This window comes from Sorex fumeus, unplaced genomic scaffold (assembly GCF_029834395.1).
Source record: "Sorex fumeus unplaced genomic scaffold, SorFum_2.1 ptg000218l, whole genome shotgun sequence".
In the NCBI taxonomy this organism is placed as follows: domain Eukaryota; kingdom Metazoa; phylum Chordata; class Mammalia; order Eulipotyphla; family Soricidae; genus Sorex; species Sorex fumeus.
Window position 1 is genome coordinate 2,262,277 of NW_026606275.1, and position 25,598 is coordinate 2,287,874.

At 57.3% G+C, this 25,598-nt stretch overlaps 2 protein-coding genes across 2 annotated transcripts in view; one reads left to right on the top strand and one right to left on the bottom strand.

Moving 5' to 3' along the window:
- The window catches only part of LOC130017734 (ribosyldihydronicotinamide dehydrogenase [quinone]-like), a 136,987-nt gene that overhangs the window by 30,316 nt on the left and 81,073 nt on the right, over positions 1 to 25,598 (bottom strand). The window lies entirely within an intron of this gene.
- LOC130017731 (tubulin beta-2B chain) lies at positions 3,703 to 6,519 on the top strand. The gene is made up of 4 exons (XM_056108481.1): positions 3,703 to 3,858; positions 4,452 to 4,560; positions 4,777 to 4,887; positions 5,224 to 6,519. The coding sequence occupies exons 1-4, from the start codon at positions 3,802 to 3,804 to the stop codon at positions 6,282 to 6,284; spliced, it is 1,338 nt and encodes a 445-aa protein (XP_055964456.1). The 5' UTR covers positions 3,703 to 3,801; the 3' UTR covers positions 6,285 to 6,519.

Here is a 25,598-nt window from a genome sequence, read left to right on the forward strand (position 1 = left end):
AAGAACACTGCAATGAGATTGGGGGGAGGTCTGTGGGAATCCTTCAGGAGTTGCCCCAGCCTGGGATTTTTCTTTGAAACAAACAAAGGAAGAACCGAACCACCAGGCAACTAGCCCTAAGAAGCAAAGAGTGGGGTCAGGGACGTGGTAGAACCCTTCGTGGCCTTGTAGATGTTGGGTCCTGGGTTCAAAACCCAGCGCCACAAAAATAATTTTGTTTGTTTGGTTTTTGCTTTTTGGGTCACACCTAGCGATGCAGAGGGGTTACTCCTGGCCTGCACTTAGGAATTACTCCTGGCGGTGCTCAGGGGACCCTATGGGATGCTGGAAATTGAACCCAGGTAGGGTGTCGTGCAAGGCAAACGCCCACACCCGCTGTGCTATGGCTCCAGCCTCAGTCATTTTGCTTTTAATGGGAATGGAGAGACAGTTCAGCGAGTAAGGCATATGCTTTGCACACAAAGGACTGGGTCAATCCCTGGCACCCCAGATAGTCCCCACACACCCTCAGGAGTGATTCCTTAGCACAGAGCCAGGTAGAAGCCCCGAGCAATGCCAGTTGTGGCCCACCCTCTAGGGAAAAAAAAAAAAAACAGGCAAAGGGCGTGTTCCTCCGTGTGTATTGCCTGTATTACTGTATATATTTCTCTGCAGCACGCACATTTAAATGTCATGGATATGGCGAGCACAGGTCTAGGGCAGGCAGGAGAAAGACCGCTGTGGTGGGATGCTGTTGGGGCCGGCAGTTGGGGGCCATCAGGCCCACAGCCCATCGGCTTCCGTGGTGCACGAGTCCTCCTGTGCGGCCGCCCTTGGCGCAGGCGACACTGAGCCCCCCGTGTCTCAGGTGCCCATTCACGAGGACACTGGGGTCCTCAAACGCCCTCACCTGCGCTCACAGAGCCGCTGTCTCAGCTGGGCCGCTTGGGATCTGCCTTGGAGACCCAAGCGGGGAAGCTGGGGTCCCCTCCTGCCAACTACATGACAAAGCTGACCGTGCTCACCGGCCTGGACCATGGCCATCTTTCACCCCAATTCCACCCTGGGAACAGCCCCGCTGAGGGCAGAGATTTGGGGTCGCCGGCAGGGGAAGCAGTGGGCACTGGCGCCTGGAATTTTCTCTGTCGCTGCCAGCCTGCTGGTCACCTGTGCTGGCCGCCGCTCTGGGGGAGCCCCATGACTTGGAAAGGACAAAGGGTCCAGCCGCCCAGCGGCCCGGGCAGCCTTTGATGAATGGCCCACTCCAGCCTCCCAGGGATGAAGGGGGCTCCCGGGGGGCCACGAGAACCCCTCCCCCACGCGGAGCCCCTTCCTCGACGCCCCCTCCCCGGGCGGCCGCCTCCTCCGCAGCAACGCAGGGGGGCTGGTCGCTTTCCAGCGCTGCCCCTGGAGAGCACCGAGAGAAAGCGCAGAGAAAGCGCAGGGAGGGGGGACGGATCCGGCTCCTTTCAGCCCTTCCCCATTCACCGGCCAAGTGGCGGTTGCCCGGGAAACTGCCCGCACGGCGGCTCTCAGGCGGGGCTGCATCCGAAGTGGGAAGTGCAGGGGGGAGTGGGGGGGATCGGGAAGATGGGGAAAGCGACGCGTCTTAGAATTCACACGAGCGTGCTAGCAAGAGCTGTGTGCGCCGCGCTGCTGTGTCTACCCGAGAGAGGTGGCAGCAGGCTCTTCCCGTCAATAAACACCCGTCCATGGGTGACGGGTAAAGGCAAAAACATGAGATTTGCCATTTGAAACGGTCTGGAAACGGGAAGGGAGGACTTGGCATCTATGGGGCCCTCTCGCGCCCCTCAGCCGCAGTGGAGCGACCCATGTGCCCGATTCCAAGCTGGGGCGTTTCCGCAATGGACTCGGGGCAGGGAACGCTAGGAATGGCCAGGGCGAGCTCAGAGCACATAAGCCACGAGTAAGCGTGTTGTCCTGAGTTCCGTGCCCAGTGCACATGCAGTGACCTAGCGTGGAGGAGCTGCGGGTGTGTCAGACAAAAGGAACCCTGCTGGGCGGGCCTGCGCTCCCAGGTGGGTCCGGGTGGCACTGTGGAACCCTGGCACTCTTGGCACCCTGGCTCCTAGCCCGGGGAGGCCACCTGAAGGTCTCAGAAGAGAAGAAACCGAGGGCGTCTGAAGGCATGGCTGTGGCACTGCCAGCCTCTCCACACCTGATGAGAATCAAGGTGTGGCACCTTCTCCTGACGGGCGCAGCTGCGCGTGGAAGGGCCAGAGAGAAGGCACCCACGGGCAGTGGGGGACAAGACCCGCAGGACCCGGCCAGCGCAGGCAACTCCCCACCCCCCTGCAGACGGCGGAGGAAAGCGCTGTTCACGCACCCACCGCGGAGTGAACATTTCCGCTGGGCACCCGGGGATCCGAAGCCCAGCGCAGAGGCGGCCACTGCGTGCGGTCTGGACGCCACCCGGGGTGGCCCACGCAGGTCTGCAGTGCTGACACTCCAGGGCGAGGTCGTGGCTCCGAGCAGGACGGCAGAATTCCAGCCAACCGGGCCCCTCGACCTTGAGAATCCTTGCGGGCTGCGGCCGCCCTCTCTGCGCGGGTGGGAGTGGGGTGGCCCACGGGGGTCTGCTCCGCACTGGCTGGGACCCCTGCGCAGCCTGTCGCGGTGGGCGCTGGGCGGCGGAGCTTTTGTTCTCTTTGTGCGCGAGTGCGAGCCCCCTTCCAGCCCTCAGCGAGGGGAGGGGACGAGCAGCTCGCTGGGAGGGGCTCGCGCCACCGCCCACCGCAGCCTCTGCGCAGATGACAAGGGGCTCTGTCAGCCTCCCCACCAGGTCCCAGATGGGGGCACGCCCCCCAGGTGCCAGCCTCGCTTCTCTCCCACCTGTCCCCTGCCCCGAGAAGACGGGAAGGGGTACACAGCGCCGGGGGGGGGCCCTGCCTCGTGTCCCCCACCCCCTGCTCCCCACACCCCAGCCGTGGAAGTCGGAACGAGTGATGCGCTCGGAGGCTCATTCATACCACAGCGCCGGAGGCAGGGCGCGCCGGGACTGCGGTAGCCCAGCTCAGGGCTCAGCACGCACACGCGCGTACCCCAAGATCCCGGAGCCCTTTGTTCCTCCGCAGCCCCGCCCCCGGCCCACCCGTCCTCACCGCAGGCGTCTACATCGCCCGCAGGGCCACACCCACCCCATCCACTCCCAAGCAACAAAAGCAGTGGGGTGAGGGATGGAGACTTGAGATTGACCAGGCGCAGGGGGAGGTCTGGAAAGGGTGGGGGTCCGTAGGAGGTGGGGGTCTGGAAGAGGTAGGGGTCTGGAAGAGTGGGGTTGTAGGAGGTAGGGGTCTTTAGGTGATGGGGAGGGAGGGCGCCCAGCCCCCCGCGCTGCAGGGGTGAAGGGCGCAGCTGTCTCCCTGCTACTTGAGGGCTGCACCCGGGGTCCCCGCGCTCCGACCAGCACCCTCGCGGCCCGGGGCTTCCCCGGGGGCGCCGGGCCCCTCCCAAGGCCCCGAGGAGGGCGCGGTGCGAGGTCCGGGGGTGGACTGGGGGCGACGGGAGCCCGCGGGCCGCGCACCTGCCGGCCGCACCCGGCTCTTAGTCCCGGCGCAGACAATGCGCTCGCCGCCGGCGCGCCCCCGGGACCCCGCTCGGCGCCCCGCCCCCGCGGCCCTCGCCGATTGGCCGCGCGCCCGGGCATTACGTCAGCGGGGCGGGGCGGGGCGGGGCCTGGGCGCGCCCCGCCCCCCGCCTATAAAGGCGCGCCCGCGGCCGGCCGCTCCCCTCCCGCTGCCCAGCTGCTGCCCGGCTCCTCGCGGCGCGTGCAAGGGAACACGGACCCCCCGAGCCGGCACCATGCGTGAGATCGTGCACATCCAGGCGGGCCAGTGCGGCAACCAGATCGGCGCCAAGGTGCGCGGGGGGCGCCGGCGGGGGTCCCGCGGCCGCTTTGTGCGGCCCGTGGGGGTCCCGTGGGGGCGCGGGGCGGGGCCCCCCTTTCGTTGCCTCTGCCCCTTCCACGCGCTCCTCTTCCTCCGGGCGCTCCGCGGGCGCGGGAGGGGCCCCGGGGGTGGGAATTACTCATCCGAATTCCCGCCCGAGCCGCCCGGGGAGGGGAGGCGCGGCGCGCAATTGTCCGGGACGTGACGGGCATCGGGACCACCCTCGCGCCCCCTCCGGCCCCCGCCCGCGCTGCCGGCGCCCCCAGCTGTGACCCTGAGCACTGGCGCCCGCACCCCCCTATGGGTCCCGCCTCCTCGCCCTCCCCGCCGCCCCCCGCCCCCCGCAGCTGTTGTCCCCGGAAACGCCCAATTTCCACTTTCACCCGTAAATTACAAGCTCTGCTCGCCGCCAGCCCCAGGCCCACCACTCGAGCCCCTAAGGAGCCTAAGGAGGCTGCCGGAGCTGGCCGGGGTCCCGGGGAGGGGGGCGGTGCCCCAGCCCCACCCCTCCTCCACCTCTCCCGGGTTCCCGCGTGGAAACCGCAAGCTCTTTCTGTGTCTCAGTTCTGGGAGGTCATCAGTGACGAGCACGGCATCGACCCCACGGGCAGTTACCATGGAGACAGCGATCTGCAGCTGGAGCGGATCAATGTATACTACAACGAGGCCACTGGTAACTGCATCCCACCCCCACCCCCGCCCCCCGCCCCCCACGGCTCGCCAGGAGTGAGGTTCCCTAGGAGGGTGGGCTGGAGAATACAGAATCCCACCCACTGCAGCGGGCGACGCCCCAGCTCAAAGCGTGATTGTGTGATTGTGTGTCCTTTGTTTGCCGAAAGCCGGCCCAGCCCTCTCCAACAGCCCCTCTCACTCAGTTCTGTGCCCGCAGGGAACAAGTATGTCCCCCGGGCCATCCTGGTGGACCTGGAGCCTGGCACCATGGACTCGGTCAGGTCGGGACCCTTCGGCCAGATCTTCAGGCCCGACAACTTCGTGTTCGGTGAGTTGCAGGGCCAAAGGCAGGGGTATCGGGAGGGCATCTTGGGTGGCAGGGAGTGGCCAGCCCAGGAGAAGCAGGAAACACTTCCAGTTGTGTGCCAGTTGCCTGTTAATGTAGGAGCTAAAATGCCAACTTGCCCTTCAGCCTCTAATAGCCAGGTAGAGCCTCAGCCTTCCTCGTTTGTAATTATACCCACGACCAAAGATTTTAACATCTGGCCATTTTGCTGGAAATAATCTGATCTGAACACTTACTCACTGACCTACATTAAAGGTTTTTGCTAAGGAGGAATTTAATCCCAGCATCGAAATTGATGGCGTTCCTTCCCCCTGGCAGGCCAGAGTGGCGCCGGCAACAACTGGGCCAAGGGCCACTACACGGAGGGCGCGGAGCTGGTGGACTCGGTCCTGGACGTCGTGAGGAAGGAGTCGGAGAGCTGCGACTGCCTGCAGGGCTTCCAGCTCACGCACTCGCTGGGCGGGGGCACGGGCTCGGGCATGGGCACGCTGCTCATCAGCAAGATCCGCGAGGAGTACCCCGACCGCATCATGAACACCTTCAGCGTCATGCCCTCGCCCAAGGTGTCGGACACGGTGGTGGAGCCCTACAACGCCACCCTGTCAGTGCACCAGCTGGTGGAGAACACAGATGAGACCTACTGCATCGACAACGAGGCGCTGTACGACATCTGCTTCCGCACCCTCAAGCTCACCACGCCCACCTACGGCGACCTCAACCACCTGGTGTCGGCCACCATGAGCGGCGTCACCACCTGCCTGCGCTTCCCCGGGCAGCTCAACGCCGACCTGCGCAAGCTGGCCGTGAACATGGTGCCCTTCCCGCGCCTGCACTTCTTCATGCCCGGCTTCGCGCCCCTCACCAGCCGGGGCAGCCAGCAGTACCGCGCCCTGACGGTGCCCGAGCTCACCCAGCAGATGTTCGACTCCAAGAACATGATGGCCGCGTGCGACCCGCGCCACGGCCGCTACCTGACCGTGGCCGCCATCTTCCGCGGCCGCATGTCCATGAAGGAGGTGGACGAGCAGATGCTGAACGTGCAGAACAAGAACAGCAGCTACTTCGTCGAGTGGATCCCCAACAACGTGAAGACGGCCGTGTGCGACATCCCGCCGCGGGGGCTCAAGATGTCGGCCACCTTCATCGGCAACTCCACGGCCATCCAGGAGCTGTTCAAGCGCATCTCGGAGCAGTTCACGGCCATGTTCCGCCGCAAGGCCTTCCTGCACTGGTACACGGGCGAGGGCATGGACGAGATGGAGTTCACCGAGGCCGAGAGCAACATGAACGACCTGGTGTCCGAGTACCAGCAGTACCAGGACGCCACGGCCGACGAGCAGGGCGAGTTCGAGGAGGAGGAGGGCGAGGAGGAGGCCTGAGCAGCCCCGCTGGCTGGCGGCAGGTTAGGGACAGCTGACAAGGAAGCTTGGGGGTGGGGGGGTCGCTGGAGAGCGCCTCGCTTCGGCGTGGAAGGGAAGAAGCATGTCCTGGTGCGCCTGGTTCTCTGGTGCTCTTTTCTGTTCTCCTTTTGTAACACTGACATCCATGTAACCTTTGAGATATTCCTGACCTACTGTTGTAATGACGAAAGTCACATAAATGTTTGTGTCCTGACAGCCGCCTCTTCTCTGTCTGCGCCTCTCCCCTCCTGAGCTCCCCCGATCAGCTGCCCGGGCCACCTCCAGGACACACCCCCTCTGTCCTAGGCAGCGGGGAGGGATAGCCAAGGTTCAATGCATTCACTCTCCAAGGGGAAAACTACACCGGAAATGGTCACACCCAGCTGAAGGCGGGTGATGACTTGGGTGTTTCAGAGGCTGTGAAGCAGCCACCTTCCTGCTCCGGCTGCCCACACGTGGCATGTGTCCTCGTGCACAAGCCCCAGTGTCCACTGTGAGGTGGTTCTCACATCCTTGCCCACTCCAGGCTGTCCTGGGCCCACAGCGTCCTTCCCTCTTGCCTTCACATTCTGCTACACTAACTCGCTCTCATCTTTGCACACTGAGGTGTTAAAGGGGGGAATTCACTCTCGCCAGTGAATTCCGGAAATCCGCTCAGTGTCCCTTGGGATACATAGTATCTCTCCCCCTTCTAACTGCCAGACTTTCTCCTTGAATGGATACATAGTAAACAGGGCTGTCTAGAATACACATTGTTTCCATTTTCTCAGCCGCACAGGAAACAAGTTAAGGAGGGCATTGTGTCCTGGAGAAAGGTCACCTAGAGTAAGCTTCCTAGAGCAGCATCAGAAGATTAGAACATGACTCCTGTTTTTGAAAAAGTTCACGAAAGCCCCTGTACTTAAGAACGGCTGGAGCCGGGGGTGGGGGGTGGGGGCGGGGCTGGAACCATCATTTAACGGGTCAGGTGCTGCCTTGCATGCGGCTGACCCACTGACAGATGTCCAAGCCCCAGCACCTCATATGGTCCCCCGAGTCCATCAAGAGTGATTTCTGCCTGAGGAGTAAGCCTCTGAACACGGCCAGGCATGTACCCCCCCATCCACACCCCTCCCCCAAGAAAGGGGTGGTCTGGCTATGGAGGAATGACCCAAAATATGAGCCATAACGCTCTTAGTTTATTGGGACTCGTACCAGGCGAAGGTCAAACTTAAACTCAAGCCTGCTTGGGGTGGCCTGCAGGCCACTGCTACTGAAGACATCAAACGCCCTGCTGGGAGTCTGGATGATCCTTCGTCAGTGGTGGCACGCGTGGCTCATGCCCCAGCCTCGCTGAAGGAAGAGTGCACATCATCAACGGGGTTAGACACGGCGCCCAAGGCCGGGAGTAACACCCAGAACACGGGGGCTGTGACTTCCCTGGTAACTACATGAAGTCAAAACGAGGGAAACATACTTAAATCTGACAGCATTTAATTTTCACTTCTACTTGTTTCTACCCTGAAATACTAAAAAGGTGGGAGGGGGGTGGGGCTCCGGTATCTGGAAAGCGAGGGTGCGGCTGGTTCTGCGCGGGGGTGGGGGACGTCAGTCATTCCGCGGAGGGGCGCAGGCCAGGAGCCCTGGGCAGCCGAGACCAGGCCAGCCGGCTCGGGTCGGCAGGCAGTGAGTGACCTCCGCTGGAGTCTCTGGACTTCAGAGGAGGTGACAGGTGCCACCCTGTGGGGCTGCAGCAAAGCTTCCAACGCTCCATCTGAAGGGCGACGCCGGTTCTGAATGCCCCAAGCCCTGGGTCCACTGCCAGCCCCCCGGCCTGTCCTTGGCGGTGCCATCCCCCCTGTCAGTCACATGACCAGTGACTGTGAATGAGAGTGCGGCTGCTGCCAGGCCCCAGCCAGCCATCCTGTCGCCGTGCCCACATCTACACCACGAGAGCTTATTTCTGCACGGTGCCAGGCAGTGCTGCCAGGCAGACGGGCCAGGCAGATGCCCTGGGGCAATGTGAGTGACCTGGCCGAGTCACCTTGAAATGCAAACTTGGGGGCAAACCGAGGGCACTTGAAACGGCGAAGAGATGGAGATGGGGTGAGGGAGTGGGGCCGGGGGGGGGACCGGGGACAGGGGAGGGGGAGTTGGGAGATGGGGGAGGGGAGGGGTGGGCTGTTCTCCATATTCTGCTGCTCTCTTCCTTCCCAAGGCACCCCTAGGAAAGTCCTTCTGGGCCGGCACAGCATCCAAGGCTAAGCCGAAGCCTGGGGTCAGAGTTCTAAGGTCACAGGTCTCACTCCTGGCTGCATCTCGGGGGTTCTTGAACTAAGGCCACGTGGGGTGATGAAGAAGAGAAGGAGACGTCCTGGCTCCACAAACAGTATCTTCAGCCACCTGTGGCCCTACAGAAGTGACCTTTTCTGTTTGGGGGGGGCCACCCAGCAGTGCTCAGGGATCACTCCCGGTGCCCGGAACTGAACCAGGGTCAGCCGCATGCAAGGCAAATGCCTTAACCCTGAGCTCTCTGGCCCTCAGAAAGTGGCCTTCAAGGCAGGAAGCGTCCCACTGACTGCAGTGGCCCTGTCCTGGTCATGCCCCCGTCTCTTCACCATCCTTAATCCCATGCACCTTATAGAGCCCAAGCTTCAGGGTTCCTCACTGCAGGTGTGTCCTGAAAGGGGAGGTTTCAGGCTGAGAATGCACCGGGTTAGTTTCTTCAGTTGTGTGGCAGCTGTGTGTGTGTGTGTGTGTGTGTGTGTGTGTGGGCGTGCTGGGGGTGGGGGTGTCTGGGATTTTGAATATTATGATCCTGCCTTCCTGGTTTCAGGAATCTTGACTTTTCTCAGGTCTCACTGCCCCGACTAATCATCATTTACTCCAGCAAAGGTTCACCGGCACCTACTACGTGCATGGCGCTTAGCGTACAGACAGGAATAAACAAGCTCAAGCCTCTCAGAATCTTCCGGGCCAGCTGGGGAGACGAGGGCGAGCACGGTTAAGCAGCAGGAGTGGCATCTCGCAGGACGCTATGGAAACGGGATCCCGCTCACTCGCACTGGCTGGAAATCAGGGCAGATTCCACGCAGGAAGCAACACTCAGATCCCCCAACGAGAGGGGGCTGCGGCGAGTCACAGAATCCTGGGAGCCGGGTGCCAGGAGGGCGAGCCCACTCAAAGCAGCCCTGCAAGGAGCCGGGCTCTGTCATTAGAGAACTCGCAGCACTGTAATTAGCCCTTCCTGGGGCCGAGCCTCCGCGTCACCCTCAGCCCGGCGCCTCCCCCGTCTCTCCTCTCCCCTGCGAGTCTGGGGCACCTCTGGAAGGCGCGGCCTGGCTGGGCAGAGAAGCGGCTCTTTCTCGCCAGTCCTGGGGTGCACCCTGCACGGGACGGGCACGAGCCTCTCCCGTGACCCCTGGGACACGCTCCCGGAGGGCTCCCCTGCCCTCTCACCCAGCACCCTCCCCGTGGGGGACCTCCACTCCGCGCCGTCTGTCTCTGTGACAGGGTTAGGGTCGGGTGTTTGGGTGTTTTCTGTCGCTTTAGCTCTGAAACCCCCGTCCAGGACGGAAGGATCGATCAGGAATTTTGGTTTTAGGGTCACAGGCAGCGGTGCTCAAGGAACTTACTTGTGGCAGGCTCAGGGAACCATTTGGAGTTTGGGGCCTGGGCCAGCTACGCGCCCTCCCCACGGCTCTGCCACCCCGAGCCCTCAACTAGGAACCGTGAACAACGCGGCACTCAGTAGGTGAAACCCGACAAACCCTGGAGACGCCCCAGGCAGGGAGGGAGGGCGGAGCCCGCCAGGCAGCCCCATCTCCGCATCGCCCCAGGATGGCCAAGCAGAGATGGCCATCTCAGTGTCCAAGCAGAGATGGCCAGCACCCTGCCCAGGCTCTGAGACCCCCGGTCCTCAGCCAGGCCTCAAAGGTTCCATGACCTGGTATGAGAGACGCCATGAGGGGGAGAAAACCCGGACGCTGGTGCCACAACCCTGCCTTCACCACAGACACAGGGGCTCAGTGTCTGTTCTCAGGGGGCTGCCCTCACTTCCTGTTCCCCCCCCCACACCACAGTCACGCTAGTCGCAGTGGGCTGGGAAGGAGTCCTTGCTCCCAGGTACCCCAACTTTCTTCTTTCTCTGGCCCTGGGCATGGCCACCAGTAGCGGGGACCCCTCGGACCCTGCGGCGCTAGACCCCCACCCCCAGGCAGACTCCCCTAAGCTGAGCTTCTCTAGCCCTCCCCCCTCATCCTCCAGCTGGGCTAGGGGTGCCCCAGATGGAGACCATTTACTGCCGACCACCCAGCCTCCTGGCTGCCCTACTCAGGCCAGAGAACCAGAGGGCGGGGTCCCCCGACATCTAGGAGAGGGCGTGTCAGTAGGCGGGCACTGCTGGTCTGGGTGACCCACAGCAGGGAGACCGCATGCTTAGAGGAGGGTAGGCAGCTTTCTGGGGTCTCCTCGCTCTTCTCCCCCAGGCCCATCACTTGGGGGAGAGTTCCCCTGCCTCGATGGGCCCCAACAGTCACCTCCTCACCCAGACGTCCCCCCATGCGGATCCGTCCATCTCCACCACCCGGCCACAACTCAGCTGGGTGCTGACGCGGCGACCATGGGCTTCAGGCCAGGGTCCAACATACGTCCCTGCAGGCAGCACCTGCCTGGTCCCTGCCGCCCCCAGCAGGCCCTGCTCCTGTGAGTGGTCGGGTCTAGAACGTTGTCAGTGGAATCGGGAGACCCCCGGCCCATCCCACAGAGAGCACCGCACAGCACAGCACGTCCTGCCTGGGCCCCGCAGGTGCTGCCCCCAACGCCAACCTGGGCATGTGAAGAGTTGGCCGAGGGGTGGAGGTGCAAGAGGGTGACCTGGGCCTGAGCAGAACTGGGAACCACAGCTGCTTCGGCACCCAGCCTCCTGCCGAGCCCACAACCCTGAGGAGAAATTCCGCCCAGGCCCGAATGCGGTTCCCGCCGGGCGAGGCCCTGACACAGCTTCCCCAGGGCTGACACAGACAAGGGTCCCTGGCCTGAGCGCCCCCACCCCGCCCACTCACTGCCCATAGCAGCAGGCCCCACCCCCTGCACCCCTTCTCCTCTGGTCGCTGGTTTTGTCCCCGTGACACTGTCCAGTGTAGCCCAGGGTCCGCCGTCCCCTCACCGCCAGGGTGCCCGCCCCCGCCCCCAGCTCCCGCCTCATGCTGTGACCTGCCAGCAGCCGGGAAGGGAGAGTAGATTCCAGAAACGTGCGTCACCCTCAGTGTCTGCCACATTACAGCCTGGCCGTGGACCAGCACGGGAAAGCGGTCAGGAAGGGCGGAGAGAGTGGACAGGAGGTGTCCCAGACACCTCCTCCCCCGGGGAGCGAAGGCTTCGCCCCCCCACAGCCTCGTCCCTTCCTCTGGCCGCGCCTGCAGCTCCCAGAGTCATTTCACTAGATACACTGGGGTGGCGGGAGACACCCAGTGCGGCTCAGGGACTATTTCAGGCTCTGCTGCTGGGAATGACACTGGGGGCACCTGGGGGACCCCCAGAGGTGCCCAGAAAAGGGATGGGGTCCGGCCCCGGACATTGTTCCTCTGGCTGGCCCTAACGCATTCCTCCTCCCTGTGTTTTTACAAGGGAACGCTGGGGAGGGCAGGCTCTTCTCCTGAGTTACAGTCGCCCACACACGCCCCAGCACCACGAACGGCCGTCCCGTTGATGGGGCCCGTGTCTGCTACTCCCGCTGCAGAACCAGCCGCGCCGGGAGTCGGTGCCCATTTCACAGCTGTGGGTTGTTGCCCTGAGTTCCCGCTCCATGGGGGGCGGGGGGTCCCGGGCACGGTGGAGTGGGTGGAGTGGGGCAGCGGGCGTGTGACTTAGCATAACACTGACACCACTGGCAACTCAACTACAACTACGATTTTTACTTTGTTGTCCAAAAAATAGAACTTCTGAAGTTTTAAAATTCGAAGCATGTATTTACTGTATTAATTGAAACTTGAGAGTGTTAGAAGATGTATCAAAGCATCAGGTTCATGGGACATCTATCACAAAATCTAAATGTATCTCCCACTAACATCTGTTAACTTGCGTGGGTTTGGGGGGTTTGGGACGGCCACGGCAGAGAGCAGCCTGGGCAGGCCAGCAGTGCTCAGGGACACCAGGGCCCGAGCCAGAGTCCAGCCTGGCTATGCTGGGGACCACAGAAGAAGCCCTAGCAGTGCCCAGGGGCTGGGAGCAGGGGTCCCACTCAGGGCCTTGCATACGCTGGACCAGCTGGGTTGTGTCCCCAAGTTCTTCACCTCTTCCCAGGGAGAAATGTCCTGGAGGGCCAAGATTAACTGTCCAAGTGGCACCCTTCCACATTCTGCAAATCAATACAAGACAGCTGGATTGTCCTATCTGCTTTTGCATTCAATCTGTTGTAATATGTTATTCTGGTTGAAAACGGCAGAAGAAAAGAAAAACTGGCTTCGTTCACATGCGTGGTGGGAAGAGGCGGATTCTCCCTCCCACTCCACTGGTGGGAAAACAGGCAGGAGCTCCTTGAAGCTTAACTGCCTCGGAACTTTCTCCGACACCGCCCTGGCCCCGAGCTGCGGGCTGAGCACTGCACATCCGGGCACCTGCTCGACCCTCAGCGGAACCCAGCCAAAGCCAGCCTGGGGCTGAGCTGCGGGGGCCCGGGATGTGGCACTGCTTCTGTGCTACCTCGGGGTCACACAGCTGCCCTCTCTGTCGCCTCCAGGCCCACTGGCCCTTCTTACCCGAAAGCAAATGATCTGGACCGTGCGGACGCCCTGAAAAGCCTTTTTGGCCTCCCCAGAGGTCACGGGCCACAGTGAGACGTGTCCCTCCAGTGTCCTGTTCCTTACTGAGCTCTCGGAACGGGGTTTTGGCTTCTCACCCTCCCGTAGGAAGAGAAACGTCCAGATCTGGTCTTAGCGACCCAGCACGTTACCAGCCCAGGCCATGTGCCCGGTAGGGTGACAGGAAGCATGCAGCTTCCCCCATCTGCTCCTTCCCACCCACCCCCTGCCCAGCTCCTCCCCCACCCCATCTCTGGCGCCCACCTGGCCGGATTCTTTGGTACGTAAAACAGCGTGGTAAAACATTTCTCCGACATGTCACTTAGCACAGGGTCCTCGGGCCCCTCCTTTTGTCACCCATGGAAAGATTCCGCCCCACCACCTTCTTCTTTTTCTTTTTTTGGTGGGAGGGTTTGGGGCCACACCTGGCAATGTTTCGGGGGCTGCTCCTGGCTCTGCACTCGGGTCACTCCTACCAATGTTGGGAGGGGGAATACGGGGTGCCAGGGAGAGAACCTGGGTGAACCTTGTGCCAGGCAAACGCCACCCCGCATTGTGCTATCACTCGGCCCCAGGATTCCCCTTAGGGCTGCACAACCACCCATCACTGCAGAGACGCCCAGTCCGGTGCCCACACAGCGCCTGCCCCGCGGAGGTGACTGGGGCGGCAGCCAGGCGAGAATGTGGCAATAAAAACACTCAGCTCACTCCCGGGTTCGCTTCTGGCCGCCTTTGGCTGAACACACACAAACGGAACCACCAGATGTGAAATACTAAGTTCCGTACGTCACGCCACTTCCAGGCCATACCCACTGGGGGGGGGGGGGGTTCATTCCTGGCATCACACAGGGTCCCTCGAACCCCCAGCAGGAGTCACCCAGGAGTACTGGCCCAGGAAGGAAACCCTGAGCACCACCAAGTGTGGCCCCAAAATTAAAAATAAAAAAGTCTTGTAGCCAAAAGCCTCCTGGCTAATAATCAGGACTGGCGTCTCCAGGTAAAATCTATTTCCAGAGGGGCCGGAGCGATAGCACAATGGGTAGGGGGTTTGCCTTACACACAGTCAACCCAGGCTCGATCCCCGGTATCCCACAGGGTCCCCCAAGCACCGCCAGGAATAATTCCTGAGTGCAGAGCCAGGAGGAACCCCTGAGCATCACCAGGTGTGACCCAAAAAGCAATATATATATATATATTTTTTTTTTTCAGAGTGAATGGTTTCCTCTCAGAATCTGGGAAAGAGAAAACCCAATCCCGTCTGCTCCCCTGCAGAGGCAAGGGCAGGATGCGTGTCCAGGCCCGGAGGCCACCAAGCTGACCCTGAGGGTCTCCCCTGACCCTGGAACATCACAGGCACATCAGGGGCCCCTCCGGAAAGCTCTCGAGGTTTGCTCTGGGCCAGCAGAGGCAGCTGCGAGACCAGGCAGAGGGCCCCGCTCTCCGATACGGCCCGTAACAGAAGCCACAGGGCGGCCAGGGTATGTGTGTGTGTGTGGGGGGGGGGGGACTCCAGGGACCCGCGCGGGACTGCGGGGGCTGGAGGTGGCACGGAGCAGCGGCGCAGCATGAGCCAGGGTGGGCGGAGCTGCGGAGAAGGTGCCAGCCCCAGTTTACTAGGAGGCGGGAGAGTGCCACACTCCAGGCAGACACAGTTCTCCTCTCTCCATCTGCCCATCCACCCGCCGCCAAGTCCTGGAGGCTGCCGCCCACCCCACGGGAGGCCAAGCTGCCTCACTCAGCGCGCGGGTCCACGGGAGAGGCGCGGGCAGAAGGGCCCTGGCACCCCCGGTACCAAGGGAGCTTTGAAAAAAAAAATTGTTCCGAAATAAATTTACTGATGAACTGTTGTCAGCGCATGTTTGATTGGCGTACCTCGCCAATGCACCTATAAATCCAGTCGCATGATCCCTCAGGCGGGGGAGGCCGGAGCCACAGCACAGCGGGGAGGGCGTTTGCCTTGCCCGCAGCTGACCTGGTTCCATCCCCGGCATCCCCTAGGGTCCCTCGAGCACTGCAAGGAGCGATTCCTGAGTGCAGAGCCATGACTGCCCCTGAGCACGGCGGACTGTGGCCCAAAAACAAAAAACTGAATTCTCCAGTGCAGGAGGCTCCTGAGTGGAAAAGCTTAATGAGGCGGGGCTGGTCTGATAGCACAATGGGTAGGGCGTTTGCCTTGCACGCGGCCGACCTGGGTTTGATTCCCAGCATCCCATATGGTCCCCTGAGCACGGCCAGGAGTGATTCCTGAGGAACCCCTGAGCAGCACCATGTGTGACCCCCTCCCCCCCAAAAAAAAGCTTAATGAGGCAATTGGGACCCCAAGCAGCAGCAGAGGAGGGGGGCTGCAGGGTGGCCAGCCCAGCGCTCCACCCCCAGTACCGCAAACATTGCCAGGAGGGATCCCAAAGCACAGAGCCAGGAGTAAGGCCAGCGTACCCCTGGGTGTGGCCTGTTCTCCCCAAGCCCACACACCTGCGGTGCCAATCCTGGGCCCTTAACTAAGCACAGTGGAGCACGGCAGCCTGACCCTCACCATGGGGCACGACGGGACAGGGGGCCCGGTCAGGCGCAGAGAGCGGGCACAGTGGGGGTCCGTGCCACAGCCTATACACGCCTCGAATCAACCTCAGTGCTCTCCGGAGCTCACCACATGAATAACATACACCACAGAGCCGCGGACACACAGACAGCGAGTCTTCAATAAAGAAGCAGAACATATGAAGCGCAGAAAGGACAGTCTCTTCAACAGGTGGTGCTGGAAACCCATCAGTCTCATGCAAAAACAAGACGCTGACGACAACAACAACAAAAACCTCAGACTTTTCTGTAACACCATGCACAAAAGTAAAACAAGGGGCTGGAGCCATAGTACAGCGGGGAGGGCATTTGCCTTGTATGCGGCCAACCCGGATTCGATCACCAGCATCCCATAGGGTCCCCCAAGCACTGGCAGGAGTAATTCCTGAATACAGAGCCAGGAGGAACCCTTGTGCATCGGCAGGTGTGGCCCAAAAAGCCAAAACTAAATAAACAAATAAAGCTATTTAAAAAACAAAGAAGAAGAAGAAATCAAGATGGATTACAGACCTTGATATCGGACCCTGAATCCATAAGCTACACAAGACAGCAGAACTCTCCAGAAAATGGAAGCTAGAAACATCTCTAAGGAGGCAGCCCCACTGGCCAAGCACGTGGAAACCAAGATAAAACTAGGGCACTTCTGTACCTCAAAAGAAGTGACGACCAGAATACAAAGACACCCCAGGGACTGGGGGAAATGATTTGCCCACCAATCTTTGATAAAGGGGTATTATCCAAGATACATAAAGCACCGGCAAAACTTCACAAGGGAAAAGAAATAATCGGACCCCATCAAAAACTGGGGAGAAGAGATGAACAGAAACTTCCTCAAAAAGAAAAAAACAAAAAGCCAAGAGCCTCATGAATCATCAGGGAAGTGCAACTCAAAACAAGACAGTGGAAATGCAACTCAAAACAAGATAGCCCCCCACACCACCAAGGGTAGCACCCACACCACAGAGAGCAGCACCCACTGAAAAGAGCAAGAGCAGCCCTTCTGCCTGTTGCTCCCTGAGCCTCCCCCCCAGGGAGGCTCACCGCTGGCTCACATCATGGGGGTCCCCAGAAACCCCCTCAGCCGACCTGCACCAAGTGAAGGGCTAAGCACCGCTCCCGAGAAGGTTCTACTCGGCAACTTCGTACCCCCTGGTCCCGTCATTCTTCCTGTCCCTCTGCGAGGATGGCAGAAGGCAGAGAGCAGCCACTAGCTAGTCACTCACTACCTTCCCAGGGAGGGCAAGAGCTCGAGCAAATCAACGGGGAGCCGGGCAGAGACCCACCAAGCTCAAGGAGCGGGAACATCTGACGGAAGCCATGAACAGCCCCAGCGACCCTCAGACGGTGCCGTGAGTGACGGCGACCAGGGTGGTCAAAGGGCTCGGAGGAACGAGAGCACAAGGCAAGCTGAGATGAAGAACAACCTGGACCAGACGCCAAGAACACGGTAGGGACCTACAAGTCAAGAGAAGCTCCGACGCAGGACAGCGAAAGATCGAGGCGCTCCGAGGAGGAGAAAGCAGGAAACAGCAGAAGGTGAGAAACAGTCCGAAAGCCACGCACAGCACATGGAGAACTCTGGGATGGGTTCAAGAGGAAAGCAGAAAAATCATCGGGGTCCCTGAAGAACAGGAAGGCGACCGTGATGAAGAAACAACAGTTGAAGAAACCATCTAAGAATTCCCCAGGGTTGGGGTCAGAACGATGGTCTAGCAGGGAGGGCGTTTGCCTTGCGCACAGCCAACCCGGGTTTGATCCTTGGCATCCCAGAGGGTCCCCCAACACAAAATCACAACAAATCATCCTGTTATTCGTCGATTGCCTCGAGCAGGCCCCAGTAACTTCTCCTTCATCCTAGCCCTGAGATTATATTCAAGGCTCTTTAGGAGAATGAGTCCCATCATTGTTACTGGTATTTGGCATATTGGGGACGCCACGGGGAGTTTGCCAGACTCTGCTGTGTGGGCAAGTTACGTTCGGTAGCCTGCCAGGTTGTCCCCCAACACTGTCAAGAGTAATTCCTAGTGCAGAGCCAGGAGTAACTCCTGAGCACTGGGTGTGACCCAAGAAGCCAAAAATAAATAAATAAATAAATAAATAAATAAATAAATAAAAATAAAGAGTTTCCCAGAGTTGAGGATTACAGGCTCCGAGATCCAAAGGCCCGAAGGGTCCCATTGAAAATAGACCCAATTAGGAAAACCGCAAGATACGTTACCCTCAAAATGACAGAATCTAAAGATACAGGCATTATACTGACAGCAGCAAGATCCAAAACGGAAGTTACAAACAAAGGAAAGCCCACGAGATGTCTGGCCGATCTGTCAAGTGAGACTCCGAGAGCCAGGGAACATGGAAAGATTCAGGACAAGAACCCAACGCGGTGAGGACCACACCAGGAACCCTCCGGCCAGCTCAATCATCATTCAGATCTGAAGGAATTAAACAGAGCTTCATGGACAGGCGACAGCTCAGCGAATTCACAGCCCTGAAACCAGTTTTGCAAGAAGCATCCAAAGGGCTCCTTTGAAGGCCAGAGAAACTTCCCAGCACGCGGCGCTGAGTAGGCGCTCACTGGTGGTGGATATTGCATATAATTGTCCTCTGCTCGATTAAGAAACGGTGAAGACACAGACCAACTAATCATCACAAACTGACTTTTATTGATTCATTTTCTTTCTTTCTTTCTTTCTTTCTTTCTTTCTTTCTTTCTTTCTTTCTTTTTCTTCCTTCCTTCCTTTCTTTATTTTTGCTTTTTGGGTCACACCCGGCGATGCACAGGGGTTTCTCCTGGCTCTGCACTCAGGAATTACTCCTGGCGGTGCTCAGGGGACCATATGGGATGCTGGGAATTGAACCCGGGTCGGCCACGTGCAAGGCAAATGCCCTGCCTGCTGTGCTATTGCTCCAGCCCCACGTTTATTCATTTTCTAATAATTCTATTTGATGTTCTTTCAAGTTTGTTGGACCAAGTCATATGAAATTAATTTGCTATATGCCTGCCAAGGGGGCAAAAGGGGAACAAAGCCTCGTTTATGACAGGAAGGATGTGACGGTTACCGCAGTAAGATCCAACTACAAAATAAAATTTAATGCGATTTGTTTTAGATGCCAGAGTTGAAAACTTAGTCATGTAGGAAGCCAGAGTGATAGGCCAGCATCCCATAGGGTCCCCCGAGCACCACCAGGATTAATTCCTGAGTGCAGAGCCAAGAGTAACCCCTGAGCATCGCCGGGTGTGACCCAACCCGCAAAAATAAATAAAGATAATATTTTAAAAAACTTAGTCATGGAAATGGGATAGGCAGTATACTATATTGTATTAGAGGATTTGAATTTTTTTTATTTACATAGGTTAAAATCATATAGCGATGAATCATTACAAATTGACCGTTGTTGATGTATCTTTGGGTAATTCCATTTGTCATTTCTTTACATTTTGGAGCAAGCAATATGAAATAAATTTGCTATCTGCCTGCCAAGGGGGCAGGTTGGGACACGGCCTACCACGGGGACACTGGTGATGGAACTGGTGTTGCAACAATGAATGCCTGAGACAGTTCTACCATGAACAACTTTGTGAATCACGGTGTCTTAATTAAAAACAAAGTTAAAGAGTATTTATTCACATCACCTGCCCCCTAAAATAAATGAATAAATAAATAAATAAATAAATAAATAAAACAAAAGCAACCAGCATTGGCGTGGAGGCAGGGATTGGAGCTGCACGCATGCTGCTGGAATGCCGACTGGCCCAGGCCTTCTGGGAAAACAACACGGACGTTCTCAAGAAATTATTACTTCAGGGGGCTGGAGCGATAGCACAGTGGGTAGGGTGTTTGCCTTGCACACGGCTGACCTGGGTGTGGTCCCCGACATCCCATAGAGTCCCCTTAGCACTGCCAGGAATAATTCCTGAGTGCAGAGCCAGGAAGTGAATGGTCAGCGCTGGAGTTTGAACAGGGCCCTGAACCATCTCAACGCCATTTGCGCTCCCGGCCCCCCACCTCCTTCCTCCAACAGCCACTCGCTCCGTCACTCCGCTTCCCACAGGCCCCGCGCAGCCGCCCGAGCCCCCGATGTCGCTGTTGTCCCAAAATTTCGAACGGGATCGGACCACCGTCTCCTTCATGCAAAATTCTACTTCACAGAGCGCGGAGAAAGGGCTGCAAAGTTCAAAAAGAGAACTCCCAGAATGACCACCAACTGGGAACTCTTTGGCACTATTGCGGCAACATGGGAAGATGCCATTGTTGACAACATTGACGAGGAATACGATCGACTGGTTCAGCACCTCCATGAATGTGCGAGGAACGCCAAGAGAGAGATAGCCACAAAAAATCGCCTATCTTCGAAAACTCTTGAGCTAATTCGCCAGCGTGGTTTGGCGCATGCCTCAGGCAACCACAAGCTAACGTCCGAGCTCGCAAAGCAGTGCAGAGATGCAATCAAGGAAGACCTCAAAGAGAGAGAGCAGAAGTACTGGTAGATGCGGCAGAAGCCGGGAAAAGTATTCGGAACGCCCGCCTGTCCTTCGCCAACTACAAGACCAAGATGACTGCCCTCCGACGTCCTGATGGATCCATCACATCCTCCAGAACGGCAATGGAGAAGATTATCCATGACTTCTACTCAAATCTCTTCGATAGCCATGTCCACTTGCCGACATACCAAATTCCACAGGATTGGTATGTCGTTCCCAACGTTCTCCCTTCCGAAATCCAACACGCCATTTCGTCGGTAAAGAAACAAACAGCACCCGGCCCAGACAAGGTCAGACCTGAACACCTGAAGAACCTGCCGTCAGTACTCATCAATACACGGGCTCGGCTCTTCACTCGCTACCTGTCTGAATGCAAGGTTCCGTCCCAATGGAAAACCAGCAGAACCGTACTGCTGTTCAAGAAGGGAGACATCCATGACATTGGCAACTATCGCCCGATCTGCCTATTGTCTGTCATCTACAAGCTGTTCACTCGAGTCATCCTGAATAGGATTGGCAGAACACTAGATGAAGGACAACCATGCGAGCAAGCAGGGTTCCGCAAAGGATTCAGCACCATCGACCATATCCACACGATAACCAAGCTCATTGAGGTTCTCGGGAGTTCAAGATGCCGCTCTGCTTAACGTTCATTGATTTAAAGAAGGCCTTTGATTCTGTTGAGACGGAAGCAGTCACTGAAGCCCTAGCCAATCAGGGCATTCAAGCCCAATACATCAGGATCCTCCGAGAGCTGTATTGTGGATTCACTACCAGGATCTCACCATTCTACAAAGAAGTGATCGTTGATGTCAAGAGGGGTGCGGCAGGGTGATACCATTTCACCGAAACTCTTCAGTGCCACCCTCGAGAACATCATGCGACAACTGGAATGGGAAGGAATGGGAGTGAGGATAGATGGTCGGCAACTACACCACCTCCGCTTTGCTGATGACATTGTTTTAATAACACTAAACATCAGCCAAGCAGCACAAATGCTGGCCGACTTTGACCGTGAGTGTGGAAAGGTAGGACTACAGCTGAATCTTACGAAGACAATGTTTATGAGAAACAGCCTTGTTCCTGACGCCCCATTCGCTCTCAATGGAACGACCATCTCCGAATGCAACAGCTATGTGTACCTAGGTCGAGAGGTCAACATGACAAATGACCTGGCACCCGAGCTGCGCAGGAGGAAGAGAGCGGCTTGGAACGCCTTCAAGAACGTCGAAGAAATAGCTAAGAGGACGAAGAACCTCCGGCTCCGGGCACATCTCTTTGATTCCACTGTTCTTCCTGCATTAACATATGCCTCAGAGACCTGGGCCCTACGCAAACAGGATGAGAACGCTATTCAGGTCTCCCAAAGAAGAATAGAAAGAGCTATGCTTGGAATATCACGTTTCACTCAAATGAGAGAAAGAATCCGGAGTTCCGACATCCGACATCCGTCGACGATCAAGGATCAGGGACGCTGTCTCATTTGCCAAGGTGTCGAAAATCAGATGGGCTGGTCACATAATGAGATTTAAAGACGACCGCTGGACTAGAGCTGTTACCGACTGGATTCCACGGGATGTCAAAAGACCGCAGGGCCGCCCACCTACCAGATGGTCAGACTTCTTCGTCAAGATCATGAACGATCAGTTTGAGGCCCTTCATGTTCCCGGAGCGAACAGATGCCATTGGGCTACACTAGCACGCGACAGGGACAAATGGAGACGTTACTGGCGCCCGCTCGAGCAAATCGACGACTAACGGGAAGTTAAGTGATTAAGTGATTAAGTGCAGAGCCAGGAGTAACCCCTGTGCATCGCTGGGTGTGACCCAAGGGAAAAGAAAGAAAGAAAGAAAGAAAGAAAGAAAGAAAGAAAGAAAGAAAGAAATTGCTTCAGCTTCCATTTGACCGAGAATATTCTCCAAGGGACTAAAACCACAGTGCAGGAAAGCCATCTGCGTTCCTGTGCTCAATGCTGCACTGTCCACAATATCCAAAATCTGGAAACAACCTAAGCGCCCGCCCAAGAACAGATGACCAGATAAAGAAGCACATCCACACGGAGGAATACCAGAGGGTCACAAGAGCAAAGGCCCACATACACTTGACCACAGGACAGATCTGGAAAGTATCTTGGGGCAGTAGGTTCATCGTAGGGGACAGACGCTGCCTGATCTCCCTCACACTCGGGATAAACACAGTCGGGGGGCCACAAATGCCCAAGGGTAACACAGAGGAAGTGAGCCAGGTTTCCAGTAGGAAGCTCGCCACTGGTAGGGGAGGGGGTGGCTGTCATGGGACAGAGCAGCACAACCCCGGGGAGGGGTGTGGTCACTCTGGAGAAGAGAGTGCTGAAAGGGGGTATAAAGTGGCTGAGCACGGGACGGTCACTGGGGACACTGATGGAGGGACTGGTACTGGAACACTGCACACCTGAAACTCAATCATGAATAACTTGGTGACTTTGTAATTCACGGAAACGAAAAAAAGAAAGAAAAAAAGAAAGAAAGAAAGAAAGAAAGAAAGAAAGAAAGAAAGAATAAAATGGAGAAAGGGAGAAAGAAAGAAAGAAAGAAAGAAAGAAAGAGAGAGAGAAAGAATAAAATGGAGAAAGGGAGGGAGAAAGAAATAAGAAAGAAAGAAAGAGGGAAAGAAAGAAAGAGAGAGAAAGAAAGAAAGAAAGAAAGAAAAAAGGGAGAAAGAAAGAAATCCCTGGCACCCCATAGGGTCCCCCAAGAAAGAAAGAGAAAGAAAGAAAGAGAAAGAAAGAAAGAGAGAGAAAGAGAGAAAGAAGGAAAGAGAGAAAGAAGGAAAGAAAGAAAGAAAGAAAGAAAAAAGAAAGAGAGAAAGAAAGAAGGAAAGAAGGAAAGAAAGAGACAAGAATAACTTACACCAGATAAGACTGAGCGGTGGGCTTCTTCCAAACCCAACAGGGGCTCAAAATAAACATTCAAGTCAGCTTTGGAAACAACGTTTTTTTCATACGTACAAAGTGTTGGCCCACAACAGACAGCAAACCCACTGTGTGCCACCCTGTTCCCTCATCCTCCCTCCACTCCTGGTCCTTCCGAGTGACTCTGCACAGACAACAGTCTTGAGTCCACCCAGGAACTGAACCGGGCCCCCAATTTCAAGCGTTCACAATGTGGGGTGCAGGGGCACTGTCAGGAGCTGCTGCTTTTCCCCTCCAGGTGAGCACTGGCCTAAGAGCTGTCTCCCTCCGGTGCCCCAGGGCACAATGGCTCAGCAACAAGGCATGGGGCCATGAGTTCTCAGGGTGGCCACATGCGCCAAGCACCTCCTTGCCTGCGGCTCTGCTGACTGGAGCCCCAGCGCAGCGACAGGGTGCGTGACCGCCGGCACATGGCAGCCCGGAGAGCACGTGGGGCAGGTCAAGGCGGGTGACCCCAGATGAGCCTGGCAGATAAAGAGGTGAGCACTGTGGCAGGAGCAAACCTCCTGGCGAGCACGTGGGTGAGTGCCACGACTTAAGAGGGGATGACCCATGCATGTGCCACCAGCACGTGGGTGAGCCCTGGGAAGGACAAAGCGAGAAAGAACCGCAGCCTCTCACTCACTCACGCTGTCCCCACATCCGCCACGGAGTCACACGCGTCTCCACAGACGCCTCCGCCGAGACTCGGGATTCCGTCCCTCCCCACGCCCGCTCGAATCACCCCCAATCAGAACCCAGATCCGCAGACACAGACACAGGACTCTCTCCACGAGGGTCTGTGCCTGTTACAGACCACCCACCCGTCGCCCGCCTGCAAGGCTGACCCCCACTGCTGAGCTCTGCCGGGTGCCACCGTCTCCTGCCGACCCCATTGCTCCAACAAACTCAGCTCAGGGCTTTGTACCGGCTTCGGCCTCTGCTCCACTTGACTTCACATATGGGCAATGCGGGTCCTTCCCGTGAGCCCTGGCACGGGGGCCGACACAAAACGTCAGAGAAACAACCAGCCGGAGCGACAGCACAACAGGGAGGGCGTCTGCCTGGCACGCGGCCGACCCGGGTTCAAATCCCCGACACCCCATAGGGTCCCCCAAGCCCCGCCAGGAGTAATTCCTGAGTACAGAACCAGGAGGAACCCCTTAGCGTTGCCGGGTGTGACCCAAAAAGGAAAAAAGAGAAAGGAAAAGGAAGAAAGGAAAGAAACAACGGTACCCAGGACCATCAGAAAGATCCTTGGCTGGGCGGAGTGGAAAACGTTTACACCACTTGAGTCTTTTCTTTTTTCCGTCTTTTACAATTTTTGTTTTTAATTGACATTTTTATGGTGGCATCGCGGACGTGTGTAACACTACAGCAGTACATATTTGAGAGTTGCTAAGAGAATAAATCTTGAGAGTCCTCATCACAAGAAAACTATATGTCACCCGACATAGGGGGTGGATGTGAATGAGGCTTCCGGGTCTGTCTTTCACCACGCAAGCCGTTGTTGCTGAGGAAGCGGAGTGTGGCTTATTTTTACATTTCTCAGTGATTGAAAATAAGGAACAAATTTTCATGGGCTTCCTTCCTTCCTGTATGTTTCTTCAGTGAATTATGTTGTGTTGTGTTTTGTTTTTTAGGTTTTTTTTTTAATTATTAAATTGCTGTGAGACAGACCCTTACAAAGCTGTCCATGATTAGGTTTCAGACTGATCCTGCCTGGAAGGAATTTACCATCCAGGAGACAAAAAGGATGTTGTGATTTGGGCTCTAGTCCCTGTGGGTCCAAGAATTGAGGATTAACATCCACATCATGCAGAAACATCAAAAAAGTCAATACCTCTGTGTGTGTGGATGTGTGTCTGTGTATATGCACATCAAAAAAGTGAATATCTTGTGTGTCTGTGTATATGCGTGTATATGATTTGCCAATTACATACAAGCACCTAGATTTATTTTGGGGGGGGGAGCTTTATGTTTTTCTGATGGAGTCAGCTTCTCACAGCTCAGAAGGCAGAAATCTGAGGGCTAGAGAGACAGTCCAATGGGGAGGGCATCTGCCTTGCACATGGCTGGCCCAGGTTTGATCCCCGGCAACCCTTATGGTCCCCTGAGCACCACCAAGAGTACTTCCTGAGTGAAGAGCCAGAAGTAACTTCCAGGCATGGTTGGATGTGGCCTCCGCACCCCCCCCAAAAAAAAAGAAAGAAAAGGAGAAAGCAGAAGTGTGAGTGGCTGGGGGAGACTTGGGGTGACCACAGGGTCAGTCTCTAGACAGCGCTTCCGGCCAGCCACAGGACGGGCAGTCCAAGAAAATGCTCTTCCTAATGACAAAAACAATTCAGCACCGAAAATGTGGGCCCAGGAAACTCAGAAAGAGGGGAACGTGCCACTTTCCCAGATGGGCTGAGGGGAACCCGCATGCTCGGGAGGAGACAGCGTGATTGGGGTGACGGGCCCTTTCCTCTCGCTTTCTTTCACTCTGGCTTTGTTTTGGGGCCACACTTGCGGCACCCAGGCA

Coding starts and splice junctions, on each gene's coding strand:
- LOC130017731 (XM_056108481.1), top strand. CDS start 3,802: ATGCGTGAGATCGTGCACATCCAGGCGGGCCAGTGCGGCAACCAGATC. Junction 3,859..4,451: donor GCAACCAGATCGGCGCCAAG/GTGCGCGGGGGG, acceptor TCTGTGTCTCAG/TTCTGGGAGGTCATCAGTGA. Junction 4,888..5,223: donor GCCCGACAACTTCGTGTTCG/GTGAGTTGCAGG, acceptor TCCCCCTGGCAG/GCCAGAGTGGCGCCGGCAAC.